The sequence below is a fragment of the Halichoeres trimaculatus genome, unplaced genomic scaffold, assembly GCF_033239565.1.
Source record: "Halichoeres trimaculatus isolate MK-OKI-2021-1 unplaced genomic scaffold, fHalTri1.1 fHalTri1_scaffold_7, whole genome shotgun sequence".
NCBI classification, from domain to species: Eukaryota; Metazoa; Chordata; class Actinopteri; order Labriformes; family Labridae; genus Halichoeres; species Halichoeres trimaculatus.
In genome coordinates, this window is record NW_027437185.1 from 20,973,010 (window position 1) to 20,984,702 (window position 11,693).

At 41.5% G+C, this 11,693-nt stretch overlaps 1 protein-coding gene across 1 annotated transcript in view; it reads right to left on the reverse strand.

Moving 5' to 3' along the window:
- Positions 1–2,506, reverse strand: part of kcnip1a (Kv channel interacting protein 1 a) — a 46,475-nt gene extending 43,969 nt beyond the window's left edge. Inside the window, exons 1-2 of the mRNA XM_074674133.1 lie at positions 2,376–2,506; positions 1,891–2,145 (exon numbers count right to left, since the gene is read on the reverse strand). Coding sequence (XP_074530234.1) covers positions 1,891–1,978 — 88 coding nt within the window. The 5' untranslated portion in view covers positions 1,979–2,145; positions 2,376–2,506. The remainder of the gene's footprint in view (positions 1–1,890; positions 2,146–2,375) is intronic.
- Between the last annotated feature and the right edge of the window lie 9,187 nt (positions 2,507–11,693).

The following is an 11,693-nucleotide window of genomic DNA, read 5'->3' on the forward strand; positions in this document are numbered from 1 at the left end:
GTATTCACTATATAGTGCACTATATAGTGAATAGGGAGTGATTTCGGACACAGCTATCATCACAAACAGTTTAGCTCCTGTGTTAGCCTTTAGCCCATGTGCTGTCACTCTCCTGTTTATCTTTCTTCTGCTCATCTGCCCTTTTCTTTTTGACAGTTAGGCTCCTGTGTCCACCATCGCTACAAAATTAATCACAGAAATCATTTTCTGCAGAGAAAACCGCAGATCTATCTTCTCTCTGCTAAACTTAGTCAGCCGGCATGGTGTTGTCATAGAGACTTGGACGTGTCATAAATCAATCTGGTCCTCCTCAACCTGATCAGGTAGCTACGAAGACGCTTATAAGAAGAACTTCTTAATAACTTCAATTGGCGCTGATAATGTCATATTGAAGAGTGGTTTACGATTGGGCATATATCTAGTGATCTTTTTCAAGATCACTGTAAAACTCACAACCCCTTTAAAACTCAAATGCCAAGAAGTTTTGAACCAAAATCAATAGAACTAAAAAGCTGTCATAGCCCTAAAAAGAAAAATTATCTGTGTGTGTGTCTGTGTGTGTGTCTGTGTGTGTGTGTGTGTGTGTCTGTGTGTCTGTGTGTGTGTGTGTGTGTGTGTGTGTGTGTGTGTGTGTGTGGATGGGTGTCAAGCTTATTTGCTTTTATAGTCATCTAGTCTGATGTTACAGATGCAGCTCTCACTTTTACTGGCAGAGCCGTCATGATGTGTTCATCCCTTTATGTGAGTGTTTGTGTGTACATGTGTGTATTTAATGTAAGGCAGAGTTTTACTTATAAACATGTAAGAATAGGGGCTGTGTTCATGCCTGGCTTCTCTCAACTGTGAATGACTTGTGCTTTTAAAGACTCACTTGTTATGCAACAAAACCTCAACAGCAGCTTCCTCATGACGTAGTCTGTGTGTTAATGTGTGTGATGATGTGTGTGTTGATGTGTGTGAGTGAAAGAGACCTTCAGGGCAATTCCTTGCACTGTGGCTGGATGTTGAAGCTGTCCAAAATTATGTGTGTGAGTGAGTGTGTGTGTGAGAGCTTGTTTGTTCATCTTCTGTATGTGTGCAACTGACTTCTTTGATGTTTCCCATCCTTCCGGACAAAATGTCAACTGGCTGGGAAAGCTTTATACTGTAAGTACGTGTGTGTGTGTGTGTGTGTGTGTGTGTGTGTGTGTGTGTGTGTGTGTGTGTGTGTGTGTGTGTGTGCCTCCAGGCTGCTGCTGTGCTGTATAGTTTCTGAAACATGTCTCAGTATGTATTTCCTGCTCTTTGTCGCTTCTTCCACCATAAAGTCACAGGAATAAAATCATGATGTTGCATGCATACACACAAAAGCAGCACTCCTATGGGCACTGGACTGCACACACACACACACACACACACCAAAAACAGCTCATGAATCACGATAGTAAAACCTCTCTCCTTTCTCTGAGCCCCCTGTGTGTAAAGCTCCTCTCCCCCAGTGCCACACCAACACGCTTTATTACTCACATTCATCATGAGCATGCACACACACACACACATACACAAACACACACTCTTTCTTTCTCGCTGCTCTATATCAACTTTATCTCTCCTCTCGATTAGCTGCATATTCCCTTCATCTTTGTCTCCTTCACTCCTCCCCATGGAGAACATGCTGAGCAGAACGAGGTCAACAGCAGACAAGAGAGGAGATGGGAGACAGAGTAGAGAGGAGCTGAAGATGAAAGAACACCAGGTTTGGACTTTAACTTTTGTGATGCTAATGTTAGTATGTCACCATGCCTGCTGCAATATAACCCCCACAACACGCTTGATCCACACAATGAAGGCTTCTCCCTGAGCACTTTCACAAAGACAACCCAGTAAAGACATATACGAGGAGTGACATACCTTTATTGAGGGTCCCAGTGACCAGCTTGTGCAGTGAAAGGGCAAACTTGATGATTCCCTGTTTGCAGCGCTTTGCACAGCTTGTCATCCTGACTGTGACCTGCAGGACGGGACAGGGGGTCTCTGGATCAAAAAATCAGCAGAACGTGGCAGCAATGTCAACTTCTTCTGGTGGAGAGTGTAAATCCAACAAAGGGATGAAGTGAAGAAGAGTGAGCCTTTCTTTCTTTCTGTAGTGCCTTTCCTCTCGCTGAGCTGCAGGGAGACAGAAAAGAAAAAGCCGGTGATCCCCCCTGCCTTCACCACTCCTCCTCCTTCTCCTTCTTCTTCTCCTCCTCCCTCTCCTTCCCACCTCTGAATGTGTCCAAATTAGTGACTGCTTGAAAGAGAGGTGAGAACGCAGTGAGGGAAGCAGAGAAAGAGCAGTGGTGAAATAAACTCTGTGTCCGAGTAAGACAGCTACTGCTTGTTAGAAGTGTCCTTACCATCCAAGAAAACTTTCCTGGAATGCTAACTCCGCCTCTGGGATTCTGGTAATGAAGCAAAATCCAGAGCTTTTTCTTTTCCTCGTTTCTTTTTCTCTTCTTGTTTCTCAGTATCTTCCTTCCTGCTGATCAAATTCTTCCCCCACTTTAAAGAGGGAGAGCTGTAATCTACTTTCAGCACCAGTGACAATGGACAGCTCCTCACAGCGCAGAGCAAACACTCTGCGCTTATTCTGTTTCCCTCTCCCCGGGAAAACACACACACACTTTACACACACACACACACACACATCTCCTTCAACCCCTCCCACTGCACTTACAGCACATGAATACTGCGTTCCTATGAGCTGAGTTTAAAGTCATAATCCATAGATATCAAACCCATTTCTTGAAGTTCTTTGAAAAGTCGTTATTGTAAAATGGGAACACTGTTGTTAGACTAACAAAAAGCAAAGGAAAGCTTCTTGTGTTAAGCAAGATGCTTAATGCTGTTTGTGTCCTTACTAATAGCCCACTTTATGATCAGCGCTTGAATGTGAAGGTACTGAATGTAATGATAATGGTGATGAGCTTAGATGTTGTTTTCTCACTATACTGTATGTTGATTTTGTTCCTCTTCCGATGTTTACGTTACACTCTCCTCTTCTATTCTTTATTTGTCTTGTCATAAAAAGGAAACGATCGAGAACTGAGGAACTGTTGACATTTCACATTTAAATATGAGCTTAACTGCTACAGAGCTCAAAGCAAAGGCTGGAAACGTTATGGTTATAAAATGTAGGAGAGGTAATAAGGTTCAAAACTTGGGAAATCAATCTAACGATAGCATTATGTTAAAGCGTGTAAGTGCTCACTTATTTTGAGAATTAATCTAATGTTAATCATCACAGTTACACAATTAGATGGCTTATTAGTCAGAGGGTGGCCTTTCAGACTAATCATGTATCTGGTTTTGCATATACTGCTGAATTGTTTGGCATTTAATTCACTCCTCATACTGTTGTAGCAGCCTCTGGTTTGCCTCCCTGTTATAAAACTTTACTGCATGTTATTCCCCACACTCTACCTACCACACATACCTGTACTAACTAAGGTAAAACTGCAAGAAAGAAAAAAACTAGAAGAGGATACACAATAGGGCTGGGCTAAAACCAAAATCACAATTAGCTGATCCTTCTACCTCGATTTTGGTTGATGCAGGATTATCCCTACTAGCAACACAGTTTATTCTGTTTATTCTGTGAATATCTGTATAATTTTAAAACAAGTTATTGTAATGAACATGCACAGGTGAAAAATTGAGCATTATTGAAATAATGAAATTTTAAACATACATCAGCTTTTATGTAGCTCTAAATTTAGTAGCTCTAAATGTTGGTTTCGATTATTTTTCAGTAGGGATGTCCCGATCCGATCACGTGATCGGGATCGGATCGGGATCAGGGCATTTTTTAACGATCAGAGATCGGAGGAGACAGAATCGGAAAAAGCCTGGGGCCCTAGTTCATGTCTTTAATTAAAATGTGTATAATAGAACATCATCATTCATTTTAGAATATAACTTTATTTGTCATTATAACAAGTACAACAAAATTGCAAACAAGAAATTGCAACCTTATTGTCACACACATACAAGGTTATCTTGTGGTGCACCACTGAGAAGCTTTCTTTTTATTTTGTTGATCCAATGCTGCACTAAGTGGAGAAAATAAGCTATATCCATGTTGGCTAGAATGATACCTTCATTTAAATAAAATACAAAAAACCCAAAGGACAACTTGTAGGAGTTTTTTTCTTTTCTTTTTTCCTAATGCATTGCTGAAAGATCGGATCGGGAAAAATCGGGATCGGTAGCAAAAAAAAGGTGATCGGGACATCCCTATTTTTCAGTCTATTGCCCATCCATAATACCCAATATATTCAGCAATACTAAATACCTGATCAAGGGCTCTGAGAGTAAACGTGGCAAACCCAAGCAGAGCTAGCACCACCCACCTTCATTTCTCCTTGTTACCATCCATATGCTTGTGCTGGTTAGCATTACTGTAATTAAGTAATCAACTCTAGCAACTCTATCTCCAGTTTTTTTTTATTAAAATACCAACAAATCGCGCTGTGCAAACAGATATCTTCTATCAGACGTGCTTTTTATGTCCAAGTAGGAGGGAATTATGGCATTACAACAGTAGCCATTAACTGGTGCAACAGTCTCGAGGTGATAATTAATACACAACACCCTTTAGGCCGAAATGATAATTTGATTAAACCTGTACATCCCTCACAAAACAACTTCTGTTTAATATATCCATGGCAAAGATTTAAATTGAGCAATACCTTTGACTATTAAGAAACAACACAGAGAGCTTTTTGTCAGAAAATACTCATAATATACATTCTCACAGAAGCTTTGATGTTCTCTATAAATAACAAAACAATAATAATCTTGATTTTTTTTTTTTAAAACACTTCAGTAGAGAAGAAGAAAGTAGATGATACATCTTAGGGATAAGCACATCAAAAAAGAACTTTTTTTTGTTGTTTTGTTTCAAATTTTTATGGGGTTTTATTTCTTGTTTTTTTTTTTGTTTGTTTGTTTTTTGTTTTTGTTTTTTTGGGGGGTGTATTAAAAAGCAAAGTATGTCTATTTTTTATGATTTTCTTTTTATTTATTTTTATGGGGTTTCATTTCTTGCTTTTTTGGGGTGTATAAAAAAAAATGAGAGTATTCTGCTAGTGCGACGCAAAGGGTAAACACTCACATTAAAGTACCTCAATATTAAGCATGACAGGATTGTGACTGAAAGTACCTCTACACTACCAATAAATCTTTCATTAAGCCACCAATTATTTATTGGATTTCTGCCCTCATTGATTTCTTTGACCCAAACTGAGCCCATCAATTAACCTCCATCTTGGAGGATGGTCAACATATTATATTTGACCATCGTGTAAATAGATCGCATGCTGTTGACCTTTATCCATCCTGACCTCTTTACACACCACAGCATTATCTGAAACCTGCACGTGAGACAGAGTTAAAAGAGGAGCTTGTAACTAAAGAGGAGCACAGGAGAGAGGATGCGGGAGGAACAGGAAGCAGGGGTATAATCTTATAATGTCCTTTCTGTGCATTTCTGGGCTAAATTTAGTCCTGAATCTCATACGGTTCCTGGACTGAGGGCTAGAATGCTAAATACAGAGAATACAGCAAAGTCAGAAGAAGGAATGAAGGAACTGATGTAAACAGACAGTATGGGGGAGGGATGTTCAAGAGGGAGAGAGAGAGAGAAGAATGCAATGAAACAATAAAAATGCAAATGAAAGGCATAAAAAACAGAAGAAATGGAGAGAACTGATGGAGGAGAAGGGGAACGAGCGGAGGAGTCTGCCAAGTATTGGAGTGTGGATGTAAAATTTAAAAGTCCAAACATTCTCAGAGTTATTGAACTGAGCGGTTCAGCGGGGTTCAATACTTCAACCACACACTCTGAAGGCTCCTGTTCATCAAAACAGAAGAAGGTGAGATAAATAAAACCATGCAAAGAATGAAAAAAGGAGAAGGAGTGAAAGTAAGTGGAAGGCGGAGCAAGAGAAAAGAAGGGGGAGGCTTGTTTTCTGAGGCGCCACACTGTTTAGGTTATTACACATGAAGGAGATTACTGAGTGGGGGAATTTGCATAAACATGCTTTTCTATTACCGCCCCCATTGTTCATGATTAATGAGATTATGGTTGCCTGTGCGCGCAGATTCAAGGGTGTAATGGCAGCTAATTGCTTGTCTCTTCCCAAATTAGAAGTTGCGTTGTTTGATGTTTGTTTCAGTTTGGATTTGCACAGAGTGATGAAGCACGTTCCTTCTACTAGCAGGGATAGAGTGTACCTGACAGACAAGATGTGGAGTAAATTAGGGGGAGCTGGAGACGAAGAGAGCGCAAGAGAGAGCTTCAGTCTCCAGACAGTGATAACAACTTTTCAGATGGAAGCAAAAATTGGGCAAACTGGTTAAAAATGTCTCAAAGAAAGACAAGTATGAGCCTTTAGAGGTGAGAAAGAGGTAAAAATGAAAGGACTGTGCCAGATGGGCAGAGCTGAGTAAGAATACAACAAATAAGGAAGAATAAGGTACAGGAAACAGCCGAGGCTGGTTTGGAATAAGTTGATAGAAGTGAAATGATAATAATGAGAAGAAAGCAAGCTGAGGTAGATGAGGGAGGAAGTAGAAAAATAAAGAGGAGGTGGAAAGAGGGTGGAAAAATGAGTGAGACAAAACAAGAGGAGATTGCTTTGAACGCTGTAGATCTGTCAGAATTGAATCACAGGCGGCCAGCTGTAAGCTCTGATAGTGCTCTGCCTCTAAATATAACAGGCGCTGAGATGGACTGATATGACCACAACAACAGACCCAGAGATGGTGAGAATAAAAGAGGCTTCAACACCACACAGAGGAGAGAAAGAGGGGATAGAAAATACCAAATCTGTGCACATAGGGAAAAGGATAAGCCCTCAGCAGCTGGTAATTATCATGTGATGACATTTTTAGCATGTATGAATGTGTTAGCGTAATGTGATTTCCAGCAAGTCCCAGCATTCAACACACACACTGCCAGCAGGGATAGTAACACAACCACAACAAAACTACCAAATGAAAAACTCCTGATATAGAGACCCATCTGCCCAGGCATAGCAGTAACACAAGCCCACTTTTAGACTTCTTCTCTGGGTGGAAGCAGCAGGAGTCGCCCTGGAGGTCTGGGAGTCAACTCCAGCCCAGAACACTGCTCAAGCCCCAGGACGCTGGAGGTGTCGGTGGCAGTGATGGAGTGACAAAACCCCCTATGGGTGAAATTAAAACCACAACACAGCATCCCCCATCCTTGCTCTCAAACTCCCACCTCTCATGACACCCTGCTGATGAGCATACAAACACTGGCACACACTCCTGCGAGTGAGAGATATCCCCTGCAGTGCTCACTCACACACACACACACACACACACACACACACACACACACATACACACACACACACACACACACACACACACACACACACACACACGTACATACACATGATAAGAGAACGCTCCAGACGTGTCTTCAAACACCACAACAGAGTATTTTTCCAGGAAGCTTGAGCCCAGCTGTGAGACTTCCTCTTTTATCCACAGCTCCTGTTTCCTCCCATATCGCCCTACATGTCAGAGTCAAAGACAAGCCTGGCATCATTAACATCCAGCATGGAAACATAATTAACGCAGAGGTCATTAAGTCATGTAAACAAGACACATGCACTACTTCCCTGAGGCCTGTGCTTGATATATGTTGAAGCATGTGTTAATAATGAAGGTGTCTGTCCCTGGAGAGTGTAACAAGAGTCCTAAGGGTACAGCTGATCTTATTTGGGCTGATTCAGCGTCAAACGACTGCACAAAATCTTTAATTGAAGCTCCTGTAAGTGGTGTAAAATAGGAACAGAGAAAATGGTCAGTGTGCAAAATCAGTACTGTGCATGTAGATGTGCTCAAAGCTCACTTAGATTCACTTGTGCTGGATTAGGTTTATTGAAGTGCAAGTAAAAATTGTAAAACTAAAAAACTAGAAAATCACTCAGAGAGTGCAGACCTCTGCCAAGCATATAATAAATGTCACACAACACTTCGGTCCTACTTTAATGTTATACTCCCTTTCAGCAGACTGTCTGCTATTTGTTGTTAGCTGCAGGTTTATATGAAAATTTGTTACATTACAGTTGAAATGATACTGACCCAGTACATATTTCAGATCTTAGTATCCAGAACATTGCCAGGATCTGGATTGTTCTTTTACATCTGTCAGAAATGATCGTGACCTTGTCTTGCATTCTTTTGCAAAGCATTCCAAGCATTAACTGTGGAGTTATATACTCATATGGTGAAACACACAATGATAAAGAATCCTTTAAAAAAATTCCTGGATCCAGACAGTGATCCAGATCACCTCCAGAATTCATCACTTCTCCCTTATATCATTTTGAACATTTCCTGAAAATTTCGAGATCCGTTTGTTACTTTTTGAGTTATGTTGTACACAGACAAAGAAACAGACAAACTCTCCACAAAACATAACTTCCCTAGCAGGGGTAATAAGAGAGTAAGAGTCTATGATTCATATCCTTAAATATAAATACTGTGACAACCACAATTAAGGCTGCAATTACAAAATCACTAGCCCCAGCAATGCAACCACTGGCCTAGGAACTGTGCTTTTGATCCTGGAAGTAAGGGTCAAGAATGTAATGAATGAATGAATGAAATGAAAGAATGAATGAATAAAAAATACTTTATTTATCCCAAAGGGAAATTCAGGATAACAATACGTAATACGTCATTCTGACTCTTAAGGGGGAGAAATACTAATAAAATCCCAATTATTAAGCACTTTCTGCTTGCCTTTAATTAATATCTGGTTTATATAATGATTGAGCCACCTGTTGCTCCTGTGCATGATTTGGTGGCACAACATGCCCGCACCTGTGGAAGTGGTCTTTTGTACAGTGGCCGGTAGGTGTCAGCCAGTGGCGATGGCTCTAAGGCACCGTTTACATGACGCCGAAAACGGTCAATTCCGCAAACATTTCGTTGCGTTATGTCCTTTCGATTAGATGAGACCACGTTGCGTTTTCAGTGAAAACGCAAACTTTTGAAAACGCTCCCCAGAGTGGAAAGAATTGAATCCGCTCCTCCATCCAGCCTCGTGTAAACACAGAGCAAAGCGTTTCAGGGTGAAACGCTGACGTCACCGCATGCGCATTCGCAGTTTCAGGTGAAGGCTCCGCGCGCAGCCACATTTCCAGTTGAGCCATTCCGGTCCAGTAGGTGGCGGTAATGTGCATCATGGTTGGATTGCCGACTGTCTCACACAACAAAACGGCAGAAAAAGAAAGAACAGAAAAAGTGACTTGTCCTCCTGGAGTCGTATGAACGCGGATCGTTTTCACACCGTCCCCATGTAAACGCGGGTGGCTTTTGGAAAAGCAAAGGAAGAATCTTTGCGGGAGTCTCCGTGTAAACGGGGCCTATGACTGCAAGGGAAGCTCAGCTTCCCCTAAAACGTCCCCCCAAAAAGTGGTGATACGTTCTGCTGTGTGTACATTTTATTGACAAAATATGTGCTAGAATTCCTTCCTCTTTTGTTCAGAATCAGCTACCTATCACAGGTGACTGGCTCGACCTCCTTCACATTCATTTTGCAGCGCCTCAGCGATTTAACACAGTCAGACGCTGAGCGTCTTCTGACTTCAGCGGGGAAGGGTAGAGTGGGTTGTTCTACTGTGGAAGCTGGACGGTCATTGGATAAACGCTGGGCTTTGACCCGCCCTTGGACGCTCAGCGTCTCTGGGGGTTTATGAGGCAGTGGGCTGGCCTGGACACTGGGCTTCTGCGTGATGATTGGATGATCTGTCTGAGGCCGAATCCCTTTTTGATTGACAGTGAAATGAGCCAGTCAGCCATCTTGAAGTATAACACTCCACCGGGGCATCTTCTCAGTTCTACATTCAGTTGTTCTGGACTGATCCAGAGGCTTTATCGATCCTCAGCGAGTTTACCTTTCTTAAAAACGATGAGCGCTGTGTTTAAGGATTCTCTCTCTTTTCACCAATAAGCAGCTACAGCTGCGGAGCTTTCCCCCCCCTGTCACTCACACTTACAGCCTGTTGTAGTCTCACGTAGCAGCTCCAGCTTCTAACAAGCTGGCACCGAGGGTAGAATTTACATTTAAATAAATAAACAAATTTATGATGTAGGCCGGAAAAAAATGAGCTTCCCCTCCTTGACTGACCAGCAGCCACCACTGGTGTCAGCCCATTTGCAAAAGTAACAACACAAATGCAAAAGCCACAACACAATAGAAGTACAGCCACAACGGAAGTTAAGAGGACAGTTAACCTAACACACAGAAAAGTTGTGAAAGTAAGTAAATAATTGTTTTCTTTTATAACTTCAGCTATGATAAATATAGCCACAACGCTGGTGTTATGACATGACAGATTCACAAAGCTTAATATAAGATAACATAATGGTAAAAAAACAAATATAAGTACTATGAAGGATATCACAAAGTGACACCCCTACAAGGCTAAATTTATTGTAGATGAAGTTAAAAAAAGAAAATCACTTACCTACTTTCACAACTTTCCTGTGTCCGTTGGAATAACTAACTTCTTTTAACTTCTGTTGTGGCTGTACTTCCGTTGTGTTGTGGCTTTCGCATTTTTGCTGTATTCTTTGCATTTGTGTTGTAGCTCTTGCAAACCGTCTATGAACCAAATCTGATCTCTCTGAAGATGCAGATGATGTCCTCTGCAGGGGTTGATACCAACCAGAAGTGGTCCTATATCTATGAATCACTCAGCTCTGAGAGCTTATATCAGCTGATTGCACCCTTATTAATAAATATATAGCTCCCAACCATAGAAGTATCATCCTGTTTGAAATAAAATGCACAGCGACTTGAGAGAAGAGTCAACAGACTTGTATGAGTTCTTGCTCTGAGCACATACAGCCAAGCGTTGTACAGTTGATGGAGTTGCAGCTTGTTTTACTTATCCCATTCCCTGTTTACAATAAATAAAGGGACACCATGATTTTAACGCTCAGCAAAAGTCCTGATCTGCAAAGAAACAGAAAATAGGATCTAAAAAAAACAAGTTGTGAAAGATTTTTCTACTCACAATAACACTCCACTGAAGAACAGTCTCCTCCTCTTCCATCTGGCTCTCCCCTTTTGCTGAGCTTTAACACTGACGTCCTCAGAGGAGCTCCCAAAGCTGCTGAGCGCTGCAGGTGATTACTGAGCTCCTGTTTTTTAAACCTGCTGATGCTTCTTCAACTTCTTCTCTCACGTCAGATTTTGGTGTTGCGCCTGGTTTGAATTGAATGGGATAGCAGACATTAAGGTACTTTAGACTTCTTGGGCCTGTCAGTATCACCCATCCCACTAAATCTGCGATGAAAGCACATGTCAGGTGAATTATTCTCTTACACACACACACAGCTACTGTACCTGTAGAAATATCCGAGAATGGCTACCACCTAGTGGAAGTGCAAGAGTGAAGCTAATGGAGCATAATAAGTCGCTGCATTCTGAGCAGTTTTACGGACGAATTTGTTTCCACTGTCCTCTGAGAGACGACTTTTTAAGCGATTTGGGGGGAAAAAAAGAGTCTCCATCCTTCATTCTTCTAAAATTAGTTTCCCAGATATGGAATGAGCACCAAATAACGTATTAGCTGTTTCAGTTAACAGACGGGACGGAGAAGCAGATAGGTCCTCGCGCAGGA